Raw genomic sequence first — 18517 nt, 5'->3', positions numbered from 1 at the left:
TAAAAATATATTTTAACATTAAGAACAGTCTGTCTTAGAATTTCCCAACTTCCATGTAATAAGATTTCAATTTAGGAAAAATAACTAGCATTAGCATGTATTGTGATAAAAACTGTTACTTTCGAATTCTGCAGAATTTGAAATCTCTTTAATAACTTGTGACAGGTAAAGAAAGTTTCCTCTGGTTTATTAGGAAATGTAGCCCCACTTAGCTTCCTAGACCACTACCATCCTCTTGTAATTTTCCAGTTAGATTAATGGGGTTTGTTTTCAGGATTTTTGATGTTTGGTTCAGGTTTTTTATTTTAATTTCTTATTAGAAGTTCATTTGTCATTCCCAACATGATTGTTCCGAAATACACCCATCTTCTCCTGCATCCCTGTTTCATTCTGTAAAATCCAGAGATGCAGGTTTCATGTGTAGTCTTATTTTGTGTTAGTTGTAGGTCTGTGCTTTTTGGCATATGTCGAGTTCTTCCTAACCTTGTTCTACTAGGGATTAAAAAATTAAAATTTACTCAAAATCCAGAAAAGATTGCATGAAACAGAAACTGCATATCCAAGAATTGTGCTATTTTTTGTTCACTTCGAAGCTGACCCATTTCAGTCTAAATTGTTCGTGACCTAATGTAAGCTTTAAGACTTCCTGGATCTGAAACATCAAAAAGAGAGAAAGTGTTGATGCAGTCTTTTTACCTCATGGTCCTCTTAGCCCTAAACTATCCATCCGTATACCTTGATGCATATCCATACCCTGTAATTGTTTTTAGCCTCCCTCCAGCTGCCTGACTTTTTTTATTAGCATTTTACCAGTAGGAAAATACATAAATTAATTTTGTTAGCCAAAAAAAAAAATTTAATGACAAAGAACAGTAAAACAGATGACTAAATCAGTGGTTTTCAATCCTGATTGTTCATCAGAATCACTGGAGAGTTGTTAAAAAAAAAAAAAGAAAAGAAAAGAAAAAACAGAGGAGTACCTCCTGAGCTCCACCATTGAACAATTAAATAGACTCTCTCTAAGGATTGGGCCTGGCCAGGCTTTTTTTTTTTTTTTTTTTTTTTTCTTTTTAACCTTGCCAGGGGATTCCGAAGAGCCAGGGGGTGAGAGACACTAGTCCAAATTAAGCTGTGAGCACTGTGTGTAGGTGTCTTAAAATGTTTTCTGTCCCCAATCCTGAAACTGGGGTAAGTTGGTTACATGTGTTTCCTTCCTTTCTATTTGGAATTTAAAAATTCTACTAAAACTGACAATATATACTCAGCCTTCCCCCACGTACACCTTGTCCCCACCAATCTGTCCTTTAAGTCTGTGAGGTAAAAATTCTCTCCATTAACATGGTCATCCCATTTATGGAATAGATACATTCTGACAAAGCTGACCAGAAGATGGAATTCCCTATTTCGACCTCAGTTTCCCTACTGGCTTCAATTTAAAGCAGAGGTAGGTGGCTTCTGGTTTGGAGTCAGAAGCTTCAATGAGTACACCCCTCGAGGAGTGCTGAAGGGCCCAGGCCAGAATCAAATATGCTACATTTGACTTTAAAGAGTAAACACCAGGCCGGGCACGGTGGTTCATGTGCTGTAATCCCAGCACTTTGGGAGGCCAAGGCAGGTGGATCACAAGGTCAGGAGATTGAGACCATCCTGGCTAACATGGTGAAACCCCATCTCTACTAAAAATACAAAAAATTAGCCAGGCGTGGTGGCGGGCGCCTGTAGTCCCAGCTACTCGGGAGGCTGAGGCAGGAGCATGGGGTGAACTCGGGAGGCAGAGCTTGCAGTGAGCCGAGATTGCACCACTGCACTCCAGCCTGGGTGACAGAGCGAGACTCCGTCTCAAAAAATAAAAAATAAAAAATAAAAGTAAACAACATAGAGAACTCAGAGTTCCTTTGTCTCCACCACCCCCCACCAAAAAAAAGGCCCTTAACTACATTTGACTTTAAGGAATAAACATAAGAGAACTCAGAATTCCTTTGTCTCTCCCCACCCAAAATAAAAAAAAAAAGGTTCTTAACTTTTCTTGACCTAATATTCAGCACTGAAGTCTTATTACTTGCAACTTATCAGATGCTAAATTATACCATTCATACTTGTTCTTTCAATAGCAAAATGTACTGAAAGCTCTCCAGTCCCCCCGTCCACTCCTGGCAAGCATGCAGTCACATGCTCATGTGAATTTTCCAAAATCATGAGCATTTTGTAAGATTCAGTTGGTTCTATGAAATTACAATAAAGAGTATTGTATATTTTATTATAATTTGTAAATTGTGTGCTATACATTCTTTATATAGTAAAATTTATAATAAACACATATACATTATATACTCACACACACATATTACTGGTCTTTCTAGAAACTTGATTTTGTGAAATTCTAGAATGAATTGCCAGGGTGATATTTGTTTGGCCTATGAATAAATTGCAATGAAATAACAGGTAAATGCCAATGTTTCCTTGTCTGTAAAATTAAGATTGTGGCTAAATGGTTTATAGGGTACTCTCTAGCACTGACAGTCTGTGGTTATTATCTGATATAATTGAGAAATGTGTCCTTAGACTATGTTCAAAAATCAGCTTGAAGCTTTTCTCTCAGTATTTAGGAGCAATTCTTCCTCTTCACAGTCTCCCATGGCACAGTAGTTTTTAAGAACCAAAAAAAATAAAGTCTGGAACAAATGTATATTCAGAACACTACAGTGATAATGTTGATAATAATAATAGCTGGCCAGGCATAGTGGCTCACGCTTATAATCCCAGCCCTTTGGGAGGCTGAGGCAGGAGTATTGCTTGAGCCCAAGAGTTGGAGGTTGCAGTGAGCTGTAATCGCACCATTGCACTCCAGCCAAGGTGGACAAAGCAAGACCCTGACTCAAAAATAATAGCTAATGTTTATTGAGTACCAACTATGTGTCAGATTATTTGCTAAGCACTTTATATGGAATATATCATTTAATCATAACACCAACCATGTGAGTTAGGCATTATTATTATCATTCCTATTTCATGAGGAAACTGAGGCTCAGAAAGACTAAGTTACTTGCCCAAAGCTACACAATGGATAAGGGCAAAACTAAGACCCAAACTCAGATCCCTCTGACTTTGCTGTTTTGACAAAAAAAAAAAAAAAAAAAAAAAAAAAAAAAAAAAAAACTTAGGAAAGATATTGGAGAGGGTAAGAAAACATCCAAAAAGATCGTGCCACATAACCAGCTTGTCACCATGAGCCAAAGTGATGGCAGTGGAACAAGATGAGGTCATATTCCACAGGTTTTCCACCTTAATATATTGGTTTTTGTAAGATTGTCTTGCAATGTCCAATCATCTGATCAGAATTAGAAGAGTGGGCAGAAGTCTCACCTGTCTCAGAAATTGGTCTTTCATCTCTTCTGGGTCCATCAGAGTTGAGATGGTAAAGTCTGCTTTCAGGATTCCAAAAGGGTGCCCTGAAAAAGAAAGTGCTACCTGTTCAGAGGGATATTATCCTATTTCCATTTCAAGTTCTTAGCAGTCAGGAGCACCCGGTGGACACCATAGATGCTACATGTTGATTTGGGATTTCAAAAAGAAAGAAGAAAGAAACTGCTGAGCAGAAGAACGCTCAGACACAATTAGGATTAACCAATTAGTGGCTGAAAAAAGAGTCCCATGCTTTGGGTAATGCGGAGTCTTCCACAGCCTGGCTACCCATCAGGCAATTATTTTCTTTTTTGTTTCTTCTGTATTTTTCTCCTTACTTTTAATCCAGTAAGTAGATACTCCACACCATGCCGGAAATACTCATCTCTCCTTGAGCTCCCCACCACAGAAAATTCTAAAGAAGTTCTCTGACTTTTTAAATAAATCCAGCCTTTGCCCATGAGCCATCCATGATCATTACAGGAACTACAATCTCATAATAAGACTATATTTCCATTGCATTTTATTGTTTATGAAGTTTATAGTTATCTCATTGGGTGCTCACAACAACCCTATGATATAGGCAGGGTAGTTTTTACCACATCCCCTTTGCAGAAGAGAAATAGAAATTCAGAAACTTGTCCCCTAAATTTTCATAATAGTCATGGAGCATAAACTAGAATCCACCTCTTTATTCCTATCCCTATTCCCAACATTTCATGCTGTCTTTCGTGAAAAGGTCTCAAGGGCCCTGTGCCAAGGAGTGACTGTCCAGATTTAACTGCTCCACTGGTAAGAGTAGGAACTTGGTAGACAGAAGCAGTTACCTGATTTTTGTGCTGATGTTTTTTCTTTAGATTCTGAACTCAGATGTTGGGCCTCCGTGGCAGCAGCTGTATCTCTTCTATCAGTGCCACTCCCTACACTGGTCACAGCTACAGGAGGGGAAAATAAAAGATTTATTGCAAATACAGCCAGGAGTAAGGTGGCCTGATATTGGTGACTGCCCCTGAGCTAAAAGACAGGCAAGGACAGCCACTGCTAGGCACACAGTTGCTGCAGAAGCCAGCGATGTGGGAAGCTCAATTCCTGCCAATCCCTAACTCACCCCCACAGGCTCTTGTAACCCAGCACTTGAGTTGCTACACCATCATCTTTCAGAAAGCCCCCCCGGCAGCAGGACCTGTGGGGCTTGGGCAATGTTAGGAGGTTTTTCTTCATCAAATTTTTTTTGTTCAGTAGCCTGTGCTCCAAAGGGCCTAATGTCCTTATTTTGTCTGCCAGCTACACAAAGCCCCCACCGTGGCACCCAGGGACCCTCAACATCGCCATCTCCGTCCCAAACCAAGTTCAGGCTCTCCCCCAGCACCGCCTCTCTTCCTGTATGGCTGGCCATGCCCGGAGGCGGTCCAGCCAGAGACCCTGGTGTCCTCAGCGGCTCCCTTGCTCCGTCTCACCTGCTCTCATGTTCAGTCACCAAAGTCCTGTCAGTGCCTTGCAGATTTTTTTTATTTTTTCAAATATGGAAATAATCCTTTTATTTGGGATATATTATTGTAAAATATGTAAGCAAGTTTATCCCCTCCCCAACCCAGGGACAGCCATGATTAACACTTTGCTGTAGAAGGTCCTTCACACTCTCGAATTTGTTAATTTGAATGTGTAAAGATCTCTCTTGTTCTCTTTAAAGGCTGCATAGTAGTATTTCACTGAATGTACCATAACTTATTTAACCTATCTGCTTTCAGTGGACATTACATTGTTTCCACCTCTTCACTGTAATAAACAATGCCGCAACAAACAACCCTGTGTGTGGAGGGTGCATATGTATGTGTGTACCTCATATTACTATTTCCTTAATCAATTCCCAAGGGTAGAATTTCTGTACAAAAGATTATGCACATGTTAAAACTGACGCAAATTCTGATACCAGAGTGGTAGCCCCAGTCGGCATACCTACTGTGCCAAGATCGCTGTTTTTCCCACATTCTCAGCATTATTACCTTTCAAATCTTTGCCACACTGGTAAGTACAAAAATACATTTTAAAACTGCATCTTTTGGCTAGGTGTGATGGCTCACACTTGTAATCTCAACACTGGGAGGGTGAGGCAGGAGGATCACTTGAGGCCAGCAGTTCAAGGCCGGCTGTGCAACATGACGAGATCCTGTCTTTAAAAAAAAAATTAGCCAGGCGTGGTGGTGTATGCATATAGTTCTAGCTACTTGGGAGGCTGAGGTGGGAGGATCGCTTGAACCCAGGAGTTCAAGGCTGCAGTGAGCTATGATCATACCACTGCTCTCCAGCCTGGGCAACAGAGTGAGACTTTGTCTCTGAAAACAAAAACAAAAAGCAAAAAGAAGTAAGCATCTTTATAAACTTTGCATTTGTGTGATTCAGTGAACAAAGCTGAGCATTTTTTAAAATGTATTTGTATTGGTACTTCAGTTAACATCACTTGTGAACAATGTAAAATCAATTCGCTGTCATGTCCCTTCCCACTCCTGTGCTCCAGAACAGGCCTGGGTTCCACCCACCCAGACTGTGCAATATTCTTTCCCCACACACACATTTCCTGTCTCTCCTTTTCTGATTGGCCACCCCTTCAAAGGCCTCTTTCCCCACCCAAAGCATCATAAATTTCTTTAATAAAGTGGATAAATGTGTAAAATTCAGAAACACAGAAGAGGAGGAAACATCGGTATTTTCATCCCGAGTATAGTCACTGTTAACATTGTCACACGTCTCCTTCCAGACTTGATTCCTAAGCATTGCTATTTCCTTTCAGCCTTGCTATTTCCTTTCAGCCTTGTTGTGACTGTATTATGTACATAACATTGATAATGCTTTTTTCATTTAGCACCCTAATACAAGCATTGTCCTACATCATCCTAACCACCTTCCTTCTGGAAACTACAGATCTGAGCATTTTGCTCACCTGCTGTAAACCTCTGATGGCTCCATTGGCTGGGGGATCAAGTCCTTCAGATTTTGCCCCCAGTGTACCCCTTTCTCCTCATCCCGTGCCACTCCCTTCCCCACTATGTGGCCTACACCAGTCGCATCAAACTTCTTGTCATTCCCAAGCAAACCATACAGTTTGACATCTGTCTTTACCCATGCTGTTCCTTCTGCCAGGAAGAACTTTCTATACTTTTCTGCCAGATGAAATCCTCCATTGTTATACCTTCTAACCTATTACCACCACCTTCCAGGCAGAAGGAAATGAATTGCTTTCCTACGACAGCTCTTGGTTCACACTTCTGGTGCAGCACTTTCCAAACCGTCCTGTCTCCATTGGTTCCTATGAGACCATGCGCTTCTAAAAACAGGAAACAGCCCTGCTCATCTTGGTATCCACAGTTCAATGCCTTCTTCAAAACAAGTACTCAGGAAATTGTCGTCAAATTAAATCATCTACCAATTGCACTATCCTAGTCCCCAGAGAGATACAAAGAAGTACAGAACAGCCCCTGCCCTGTGAGATTCTGCAATCTCAATAATTCATAATTGTAATCATTTATAATTAATAAAATGAGAATGAGGCCAGCCCCATCTATTAAGGTAAGGAGAAAGGTGGGAGAAGGAATGAGTCACTAAACATTTCACTAGAGAACTGAGATTAAAATGGTAATAACTACCATTTATTGAGTGTCTGCCAGATGCCAGGCACTGAGAGATGGGAAAAATAAGGTTCAGAGAAGTTAGGAAACTTGCATGAGGCCACACAGTAGGTACTGGAGCCAATATTCCAACTCTTGACTGTCAGACTCTTGCTTTTAGAACCAAAATGGATTATTTCTCCCCCAGATCACCCCACTTCACCTCCATGTCCATCCTAAATTACCCAGGGAGGACGAGACAGTGAGCTGGCTCTGGCCAGACAGGACCCCTGTAGGATGCGCTGGAATGCAGCCGGGGTGGGGAGACTGTGGCCCAGCACACAACGCCCCCACGCCACACCCCACCTCTCATCCTCAACTCCCTGGCCTGCACCCTACGCATGGAAGCCAGGCCTGGTCGCCCCAAGAGAGGAACTCCCCGAGATGCTTGGGCCTGCCTGGGGTGGCGGTCCTAATTTCCAGCGACGCAACAGGCACCTGTTTGGGGCCCTGGCCAGCTCGCAGCTGCCTCCGGGCGGGTGTTTTGGCTCAGGGCTGCAGAGTCAGGGGCTGCAGTTGTCCTTTCGGGCACAGCTGGGCTCCCTGAGCCAAATGAGTCCGAGATGCTTTCTTTGGTCCCCAGAGAGCTCCCTGGAGCCTGGGAGCCGAGGCCCCGGCTGGATGTGGCAGACCCAGGGGGTGCTGCTATCCTGGGAGTAGCTGGGGCATCGCGGGTGGCATCGAGTGTGGGGCTCGAGGCGGAGGCCAGAAGAGTCGCAGCTACTTCCTGGGGGACAGAGAGGCTCCCCCGAGAGGCCGCAGCAGGGCTGGGGGGCTGGGACGCCGAGGGCGCGGGGTGGGAAGACGCACTCTGGGCAGTGATTGGCGGCATCCTGGGTCCTTCCGCGGGAACCAAGGTGCCCCCCGGGGCCGCGAGGTTGGCCAGAGGGCCGGGTGTTACCGCCCCTTGGGGCTGGAGGGCCGCTGGGCCCGCGGAGGCGGAAGCGCGCGAGTAGTGGGTGCGGAGGCCGGGCTCGCGGGGCTCCGGGCTGCCCCTATGAGTGAGCTGCGCCGCTGAAGCCGGGCCCTGCGAGGCGCCCACGGGGCCGGTGCTGGTCCCTAGGGCCAGAGAGAAGACTTCTGTGGGGTCCGCTGCGCCCGGGACCCCTCCCAAAGCCGAGGGAGCCGAGGAGTGGCGTCGCGCGCTGGCTCCCCGGGCCTGTGCCTCTTCCACGCCTGGCCTTGCCCACCCAGTGCAGACAGGGGCGAGCAGGGAGGGCCTCCCGAACCCAATAGCGCGGCCCAGGTGGCCAGTGAGCCTGGGGCAGCCAGGCAGGTGCCAGGATAGACCTTAGATGAGAAGACAGGCTGTCACCCAGCTTCTGACCCAAATCTGACCACGGCTACCAGCCTGGGCTCTGTCGCCTTAAGGGTGAGGTCCCTTAGCGACTCACAGAGGGCCCGGCCGGCAGGATCTGGGCTCCCACACTCTGCAGTGCTGACTGTCCCCACCCCACCTGCAGCTCCTTCCATCTGCAGTCCTCACCCAGCCAGCACCCCCACTCCACTTTGCAAGCTAAATCCTTCTCATCCTTCCAATAGTTATAAAGTCACCTCCTCTGGGAAATCCCCTGGACAATTACAGGGGGGGATGCTCCCATTCTCAGCGTCCCCACCACGTCTGTGACTATACCAAGCACCAGCCTCTTCCCAACTGGCTGTGAGCGCCTTCAGAACAAGCCTTCCCTTTTCGTTGTGTCCCCAAAATCTTGCCTGGTGGCTGTGCCTGGGCTAGCACAAGACTCCATCCACACTTTCTAATGAGTGAATGAACGAGGCTCTGCTCGACTTTGATCAAGTGCCCTCACTTTTCTGTATCCTCAAAAAAAGACAATAATCCCTTTGTGTGATATAGGAATCTGTAAGGAGGCCAGGAAAATGGTGATTTTGCCCTCAATTACTCTAGTTAGCCTCAGAACTCTTGGGAAGTAAAATGAGGTAACAGCTGTGAAGATGTTTCAGAAATTTTAAAATGCTATAGGAATGCTGTCACTGTCCTTCCAAGCCACCTCCCCATACATAATGCCAACAGCTCATCATCCCTCATCCTCTCCCTGCAGAGGAGCCTGCAATTCCGAGGGACTTTGTGGTGCTTCCCTCTGGATGCTGAGCCTCAGGACCTCTCTCATGATTCTTCCTCAGGAGCACTGCTCAGGCATCTTCCCCTCCACCTCCCCCAGGGCCTCATCCTCTCACCTGAGAGACCGTACAGCCTCTCCCAGGTCTCCTGGCCCTGGAGCTGCAAGTTCAGTGGCCCAATTCCAGGAAAAGGGAGTTTGATGTGGCCCAGTCCTCCTTCCCCAACCCTGGCTGGACCAGCAGGGTGGGGAGCGGAGGGAAACTCCCCTCTGCATAAGTGGCCCTTGACTGCCACCCCCTTAGCTCACCCCTTTTCTAGGCATTCACTGGCCCTTCTAGGAGGGGCTTATGGGGCCTGCAAGCCACCCTTGCCACTTCCCCAGACCCTGAAGACCCAGATCCAGCCAAGGGCAGGCTCAAAGCACCTCTGCCTGGCCTGGGAGTTGTTTCCTCTGTCATTTCTGTGGGGGAAGTGTGGAAGAGTGGAGGCAACTCTGCTGATGCCCGGTGTCCAGTGGAGGGGTCTGCAAGAAAACAGAGTGAGTGTGAGGGCAGGGTCTGCAACACCCAGCAGGTGAGTGGCCACCCCAGGCTCTGATGGCCCCGCATTTGGTTGCCCATCATGGTAGCCAAACTCAGGAGGGCGCAGTTGTTGCACATCTACCGTGTGCCAATCCCTGCAGGAGACACATTCACCGTCTCCAATCCTCACAGCAAACAGCTCCTCAGGGAGGAAGAGCATCTTTATGGATAAGGATCATGCGTCTCATCAAATCCAAAACACAAAAAGAAACAGCCAAGAACAAGCAAATCTACAGAAACAGAAAATAGGCTTGTGGTTGCCGGTGGGGAGGAGAGGGAGTGACTGCTACCGGGTATGGGGTTTCTTTGGGGTGGGGGGGTGATGAAAATGTCCTAAATCAGATTAGTAATGATAGTTGGACAACCTTGTGAATATACTAAAAGCCACTGCATTGTATCCTTTAAAAAGGTAAATTTTGGCTGGTGCAGTGGTTCATGCCTATAATCGCAGCACCTTGGGAGGCCAAGGCGGGTGGATCACTTGAGGTCAGGAGTTCAAGACCAGCCTGGCCAACATGGCAAAACCCCGTCTCTACTAAAAATACAAAAATTAGCCAGGCATGGTGGCGGGCACCTGTAATCCCAGGCTACTTGGGAGGCTGAATCATGAGAATTGCTTGAACCAGGGAGGTGGAGCTTGCAGTGAGCTGAGATAGCACCACTGCACACCAGCCTGGGTGACAGAGCGAGACTCTGTCTCAAAAATTAATTAATTAATTAATTAATTTAATTTAATAAAAAATAAGGTAAATTTTAAGATGGGAATTATATCTCAACAAAACTTACAAAAAAGAGAGAGGGGTGGGGAAGGAGGAAGGGAGGAAGGAGAATAGGAAAGGGCAAGGCAGAAGGACGCCCATCACACAGGATGTGGGCACCAGGCAGGTTTGGGATCCCATGCATTCACAGGGACAGAACAATGACAATGGCTCCCATCCATCAGGGGCCCACTCTGTGCCAGGGTTTCTACTCTGCCCCTTACATTCACTTTCTCATTCAGCCCTCGAAGCCATCCTATGAGGTGGGTGCCACCAATTCATTTTGTTCAATATATTTCAGAGATGAGGAGAAGGAGGCTCCGAGATGCTGCCCACCTTATTTCTGTAAAGTCTGATTCCAAAGCCCAGACTCTTAACTACGTTGTCCAATAACGCATTGCTCTTGCTAACTGCCGCTGCCTTAAGGCTGGATGGAGTCCGTTCCATTATTTAAAGATTCCCAGAATTAAAATAATACAACTTCCTCACAAGTTTATAGTGCAAGGATCTCAGGAGCCTGCTCCAGAACTCAGTTACCCCTTAGAGTCTGGAAGTGCTTCCTTGGGTCTATCCTCAATGTCATCTGCTGCCAAGTAAACCCATTTCCCATCTTGTTCTATCCTCTATGGGCCGAGGGCCAGCAAGAGCAGACTCTCACTCACCATAGAAGCAGATGAAGGGCAGCGGGAAAGAGCAGTTCACTGAGTACACTTTTGGGGAGTAGGTCATATAGATGCCAAGAGCTGTGCACAGTCCTCTCACCATCATCGGCACCCGCAGCCAGGAGGGGATGCTGGCCCCCAGGTCACTGGACCAGCTCAGAGATCCAGAGTTTGCATTGAGGTAGAGGCCAATCCAGGCTTCAGTCTCACTCATGATGGATCTCAAGGCCTCCTTGCCCGTCTCATCCGTCACCATCTGCAGGTCGGCCAGGTCCGTGTGGTGGCTGCGGCAGTACAGCAGGGCCGAGGACCATGTCATCACTTGGTCAAATCGTGTGAAGGTCTGACCACCGATTTGGACCACAGCTGGGGTCAAAGAATGTGGAGATCACAGGCCTAAGGGCCTAGATCTCTGACAGCCCAGCCTTCATCACCCTTGGGGATAGAATTCTGGTCTGACATGGGCCCTTGTCCCTGGTCCTTGAGTGTTAGGTTTGATCAAAACAATAATTTTATAGGTAGACCAAATACCAGGATGGAAGAATGGATGAGATAGTATAGCAGCAGGTGGGGGAAACATTAGGGAAAGCAGATGTTAAGAGTTCTTGTAGCTATATGGCCTCACAAGTTCAGTTTAAGTCTTAATTTCTTCATCTATACAATGGGGTAATAATAGTCCCTAAGGTCAGGATTACATGAAATCACATATGCAAATGGTTTAGCACAGTGATATATTAATAGTAAGCACTTGGCAAGATGGTAGTGACCATTTCGGGGGTGATTATGAGGAAGACAGAACAATCTTGGTTTGGGGCCACCCTCGAGTGTGATTTCTAGGGGCTGTGCCTGCCCCGACTGGCTCTCAGGCGAATCCAGGGCTGAGCAGAATAGATGAAGTGTGTGATGTTCCTAGGCTCACCATGCCTGGAGAGCCAGGGAGAAGAGGCCAGCCTGGAGGGACGGGCCTGGTGGACAGGAGGCAGAGCAGGCTCAGTGGCCTTGCCTTCTGGGGAGGCCAGACAGACTGAGATGCCATCCTCCCACAACCACCACTGCCAGTCCCTGCCCGAGGCTGGACTGGGCCAGGTCCTGAGGTAGGACAGGCCCAGCCTACTCCGCCCCTCGCTGGTGCAGCACATAAGCCCACACATCTGAGATTCCAGACAATGGAAGATTGCAAATAACGTGAGTGACTGGGACTTGACCTGAGGCATTGATTCCGGAGGCCAGGAAGATGAAACACTCCTGTTTGCTGAGTCAGGAGTCACATCCTCAGATTCAAATGGAGCCTGCCAAACTCGGACATGAGCCTTTCACCTAAGCCCATCAAGATTTGCCTCCAATTTCCCTAACATTTTCCCTGTCTAAACAGATTTTTTAAAGTTACTCTTGATTAAACCCCTAGTATGTGCCAGCCCTGAGCTATGCATGTGACCTGTGTCATCTTTGAAAACCCCACCACCATCCTGAGAAGCTGGTGTCATTAACCTCAGTTCACAGACGAGGAAAAGGAGGCTCAGGGAGGCGACAACCTGCCCGAACTCAGGCCATACTAGAGATTCGAACATGGGAAGCCCACGCCATCTTCACTCTACAACTCTGTACTCCATACCATGCAGAAAACCCACTCTACAGAGCAGATTGAGTGAGTATATTGCCTCTGTCATAGAACTTCTCCATATCAGATAGGAAGAAACTTTTTAAAAGATACCAAGGCAGTAATCCCAGAGGGGACTATTTCAGAGAAGCCACCCCCACCCCTAGATGGATGAGCAGGTACTTGGGCTGTGAAGAGGAACCACCCTGTCCCCAACCCCAGAGTGAGAGCTGGGCTGCAGCCAAGGGCCCATCCACTCTCTGATTCCAGTCTCTGATTGGAGACCTTGAGCCAGTCACCCTCCCCTCTGGGCCCATCAGAATAATAAAGACAATGGCCGGCTCGGTGGCTCATACCTGTAATCCCAGCACTTTGGGAGGCCAAGGCAGCTGGAACGCTAGAGCCCAGGAGTTCGAGACCAGCCTGAGCAATATGGCAAAACCCCATCTCTACTAAAAATACAAAAAATTAGCTGGGCATGGTGGCATGTGCCTGTAGTACCAGCTACTCAGGAGGCTGAGGCAGGAGGATCACCCACCAGCAATGTCGGGTGAGCTGTGAGGGTGCCACTGCACTCCAGCCTGGGAGACAGAGTGAGACCATCCATGTCTTAAAAAAATAAAAAATAAAAATAAAGACATTGATTCTCTCCCTGGGGTTCAGCCAGGGAGCAGCAAAGCCTGGAAATCTCTCCCGGACAGCCAGGCAGAAATCAGGGGAACAGAGGGGACCCAGGAGTGGAGATCTTGCTGGCTGGTCCTGGTGGAGAGGTCCAAGGCAAAACAAGCCAAATTCCCAGAAAAGGGAATGGGGAGCAGGTGTGTACCTGGCTTTGGAGAGGTGGTCAGGCTGAGAGAGGGCTTCGTGGGGATGAGGTGCCCGATGTCAGGGTCTGTAAAACAGAAACAGACCACGAGTTACAGGGAGGCCCAGGATCCTCTGCAGGCAGGAACTCTGTCCAGTTACAGCCGGGAAAACCTAGCTCAGGGGCAGACAGGCTGGTCCATCCCTTTCCACATTGATTCAATCCATTCAATAAATACTGGGCACCTATTGTGTCGCAGACGCTATTCTACGCCCTGGGAAAAATGGCAGAAATAAGACAAGCAGAGTCCTTGCTCTTGAAGAGAATATGAGAAGGAGCAAATCTTGCAGAGAGGCGGGAGTTGCTGCCCAAGCACAGCCACGACAAAGGTTCTGCAGTGAGAAGGAGCCAAAGAAAGTCATGTGGCTGGGACAGGAGTAGGAGATGAGGCCAAAGAGGGGAGGCAAGGCCTGATGGCTAAAGGAGGACGGGATTGTAAGTGCTGCCAGGTCCTACTGATTCTTTTGTTTACAGGGAAGGGACCTGATTTACCTTTTTAAAAGCTCACTCTGTATAGAGAACAGACTTTAGGGGGCAAGGGCAGACCCAGAGGAGAGACAGCGCTGACTTGACCCCACGTGCTAGCAGCAGATGTGCAGAGCTGGAGAGAGGTGAGGGGTCAGGACCCATCTTGGTGGAGTGCAGGGACAGTGTGGGGAGGAGGAGACAACCCCATACGCACACCCCTCCCTTTGCAGGCCTCCTGGTCCCGGGCACACTCACCACCCCTGGGAATCTCCTTACTCCCTTGGGAACCCAGCATTTAAATCTAGGCAGCCACCACCTGCTACTTCTCAAGGTCCCGGGGCAGGCACCATGTGGCCATGTTGGGCACACATGAGGTTGGTCCTCCATAACCCTATTTGAGAGGTGAGGATGGCACAGAGTTGGATTGAGCCTTGGCTGACAGAGGGAGAAGCAGGAAGTGACACTCTTACCGGGCAAGTGCTGTGCATGCCACAACCAGCCCACGTATGATCTTCCCAACGGCAGCAAGACAGGAGTCAGAGGCACCGGCAGCCGGGACAGAGAGGGCCCCGGTGGAGCACAAGGAGGGGGCTGCTGTTCTCCAACAGCTGGAGCCTTGCGCGTGGTGTACCGATGGTGGATTTCCCGCAAAGATGCCCGAGGAGTTGGCTCCCGCTGCCCACTTAGCGGGAAGCAGGGGATCTCCCAGAGGGTGGCTGCTCCCCTCCTGCCCAGCTCTGAGACCCTAACCGTCCATCTGTGCTTCATGAGAAGGAGAGAGTGAATTCTGCTCTTGCTTCTGCCTAGGTACACATGCATCCCCCCAACCCCAGCCTGTCTTTCCCTCTTGGCTCCCTTTCTTTTTCTCTTTCCCCCAAATCCTTAATTGGAAAGAAAGGAAATTTCCAGATTTTATTTTTATTCTATCCTGACTTACACCCATTTTTTCTAGTGAGGTCTTCGAATAGGGGTGCAGACAAAATAGAAATAGAGGCCACAGAGAGAAAGTGATGTGGCAAAAAGAGTAAAGTCATGACCAGTTATCCTCTGAAAGGGTGCTTCTCTCTCTGTCTCTCCCCGCCCCGTCATTTGCTATTGAAAAGCAACCCTGGGCCAGGCCCAATGGGTCATGCCTATAATCCCAGCGCTTTGGGAGACTTGAGGCAGGAGGATCACTTGAAGGCAAGAATTTGAGACCAGCCTGGGCAACATAGCAAGACCCTGTCTCTATTAAGTTTGGTTTTTTGTTTGTTTGTTTTGTTTTAGTTTTAATTAGCCAAGTGTGGTGGCATGCACCTGTAGTCCCAGCTGCTCAGGAGGCTGAGGCAGGGGAATCACTTGAGCCCAGGAGTTGGAGGTTACGGTGAGCTATGATCACACCACTGCACTCCAGCCTGGGCAACAGAGCGAGGCCCCTGGGGGAAAGACTAAGCCTGAAATATGAATGTGAACACACCATAGTAGCAGAGGAAGGGCTTCTGGGCTGTGCAGGAGCCAGCCCCCATGCTGGGTAATTTCAGCCAAGTGTACAGCGTGGCACAGAAGCCCACCCCAAATTCAGGTAGCTTCTGGCCCCACTCCAGGGCTGTGAAGGTGGAGCCGCTGGACCATCTCAGGCCAGAAGTGCTTGCGTCGAAGAAGAGGCCAATCCAAGCCGGGGTGCTGGTCATGAGGGAGTAGAGCTTCCACAGGCCACTTGGCTGCAGGTCAGCGAGGTCTGTGTAGTGCAGCCGGCAGTGCTGCTGGGCGTCGTACCAGCTCCGCGCCTCCTTCACCAGAACCAAGTCCCTCTTACTGCTCACCAGCTGCAGGGCTAGAGCAGGAGAGGCTGTCACAGCACGGCTGTCCCCACCCCAGCCCCTAGTCCTCAAAGAGCTTTCAGCCACACCCTGGTGGGTCTCCCCAGCCTCTTCCCGCCCACTCTGCGCTTTGCTGCTGGCCCACCAGTCATATCCAGCTCTACCTCCCAGTCTTGGCACGAGCAGTTCTCTTGTTCTTGAAGAGCTGGCCACCTCCTCCAGCTCCCTCAACCCACAATTCCTATTCTCCCATTCCCTCATCTCCCCAGTCCCTTTGCCCAGCTAACTCCTCACCCTTCTGCCCCATCCTTTCTACAGAAAAGGTGAGGTGACTTTCCTACATGCTGTGGTGCACCCTTGTTAGTGCTTGATAACAATAGACAATGCTTGCTGAGCACCCACCATGTGCCATCAGCTCAAGGAATTCTTCCAGCTGCCTAAGATATCACTCTGTTTTACAAATGGAGGAACCAAGTCACACAGAGTTAAAGAGGCACAGCCAAGGCCACCCAGTAGGAAGGAATACAGCCCAGACTCAAGTACCCTGGGCAGGCTCCCAGCTCCAGACCCATATCCATGGCAGGGCACTGCCCCTCCATCAGGGGCTCATAACCAGAGCTGCAAGCTGGAGTCACCTAGGAAGCTTTTCAAATACACCAATTTCCAGGCCCACCCTAGAACAAAGACCTGCTGCTGGGACTAGCATCAGGATTTTTTTAAAGCTTTCAGGGAAGAGACCTTTTTGCTTGTCTGTCTGTACCACCTGGTGTAGGCAACTTAGGAGCAAAGAACGAGCCTCATTCATCATTATTTTCCCAGGGCCCAGCACAATGCCAGCCACATCACAAGGGCTCAATGTATTGAAAGGGAAGGAAGAGAAGGGAAGGAAGGAGGGGAGAAGGGAGAGAGGAAGAAAGGAAGGAAGAGAGAAGGGAGAGAGGAAGACAGGAAGGAAGGAAGGGAGGGAGGAAGGGAAGGAAGGAAGGATGGAAGAAAGGAAGGGAGGGAGGGAGGTAGGGGGGAAGGAAAGAGAGGGAGGAACTAATGAGCAAATCAAACGTCTCCCAGGAAGCCACCCCAAGCCCCAAGATCTGTGTTCCTTCCTTCCTTGACTCCACCCTATTGATCCCAATAAATGAGGTTGGTCCAGGGCTGCTCTGCTCTGCCCAGGCCCTGCCTGTGGAGGGAGGCAGAGAGGAATGAAGGGCTTGGTGCTGGGACCTTGGGGATCTGGGCCACAAGGAACCCTTCAAGCTAGATGCCCCAGGAGAGGAGAATGAGACTGGAGAGCTGGGCACAGGCCGTGGCAGGGAAGCCAGGGGCCAGGGCTGAGGAGGCACCTGCCAAGGAGAACAAGCTCCTCACACCCACCATAGGGGAGGATGCTTTCTGTCACTGAGAAAAGCATTCTGCTTATTTTTTTTAATGACTGGCTGTGGCCCGCATAATTGATTTTAGGACGGTGTCCACCCCTGGCCCCCCAGCTCCGTGCAGGGCACCCCTCCCGCCGGCCTCTCCAGCCGCACCCTGGAGCCTCTAGTCAGTTCCATGGCCTTGAACTTAGCCCTTCTCTGCTTGCCTGCGGACACCTGGGCCCAAGACCCCTCTACCCTCGGCAGTCCCCACACGCCCCCACTCTGCAGCCAGAGGGCCTAAGACCTGACCACCTACCGCCACGTGGGTGGCAGCCATGGGGCTCTGCGCCCTTCCCTCCCACCCACATCAGCAGCCGCCACCCTCCAAGCCAGGGCTTTTCCTGGCTTTCTTGGCGGCTCCTTCTCCCCCTCAAGCTCACCCACGGCTCCTTTCTCCGAGAACCCTTGCTGACCCCTGGTCCACAGACCCCCACAACGCCTGTCCCTGTCCACACCCCGGTGATGTCCTTCCCTGCATTGCACATGCTTCTGAAGTGACCTGCATGGCCGTCTCTTTGAGGAATGTCTTAGCCCTGCTAGAATGAAAGCTGCAGGAGCCGCACTGTTTCTGACTGCTGCCTTCTGGACGCTGGCTGAGTACTGTCTGGTTAGGGGCAATGAGGGCGAAGCTCCCTTCCCACCCCTGTTCTGAGGGTTGAAAAGCATTCGTTTCTTTCCACCTTGCCTCCCTCCAACTTGGAAATCTGGGAACTTCAGGGGAGCGCCCCCTTCCCTCAGCCTCCAGCCCAGGGGAGCATGGAGTCAGGCACCCTCCTCCAGGCCGGGGGGCCTCACCTGCTGTGCAGAAGGAGAGCAGCAGCACCCAGGGCAGCATGGCTGGGCACCGGCTGGGCGATGGCTGGGTGCTGGCTGGGCACGGGACAAGCCCCCGGAGCTGGCGGGGACTGTGGCAGAGGCTGCGTCTGACCTTCTGGCCTTTTATTCCTTGCTGTTTACTGTCTTCCTCTTTGCTACCCAAACTGCTGGATTTTACTAAACAAATACTTATCCAGTGTCTGCTGCTGCCAGCAGGGTGTGAGGTGCTGGAGATGCAGCCTGGAGGATTCGGAAGAGATCCCTGTGTGGGGGCTCAGAAAACAGTGTCCCAAAATGAAGGCCCCAGAAGCACAAGTTTTTCTCCGACCTTCTCCTGCCTTCCTGTCTCTCAGCCCCACTCTCTCCAAGGCCAGCCGTAGGAACTACAACCCCTTTTTGCCAAAGCCAGCCA

At 49.4% G+C, this 18517-nt stretch overlaps 1 protein-coding gene across 1 annotated transcript; it reads right to left on the bottom strand.

Moving 5' to 3' along the window:
- Window positions 1–276: 276 nt before the first annotated feature.
- Window positions 277–18149, bottom strand: CLEC20A (C-type lectin domain containing 20A). Its single transcript, XM_054461524.1, has 8 exons — window positions 18085–18149; window positions 15532–15888; window positions 13569–13634; window positions 11146–11511; window positions 9569–9667; window positions 4230–4337; window positions 3364–3449; window positions 277–652 (listed from the first exon to the last, which is right to left on the bottom strand). Exons 1-8 carry the CDS (start codon window positions 18122–18124, stop codon window positions 572–574), a joined length of 1203 nt encoding a protein of 400 aa, XP_054317499.1. The 5' UTR covers window positions 18125–18149; the 3' UTR covers window positions 277–571.
- Window positions 18150–18517: the final 368 nt, after the last annotated feature.

The sequence above is a fragment of the Pongo pygmaeus genome, chromosome 1, assembly GCF_028885625.2.
Source record: "Pongo pygmaeus isolate AG05252 chromosome 1, NHGRI_mPonPyg2-v2.0_pri, whole genome shotgun sequence".
Lineage (NCBI taxonomy): Eukaryota > Metazoa > Chordata > Mammalia > Primates > Hominidae > Pongo > Pongo pygmaeus.
The sequence above is the reverse complement of the archived record's forward strand: the minus strand, read 5'-3'. Positions and strand labels throughout refer to the sequence as shown.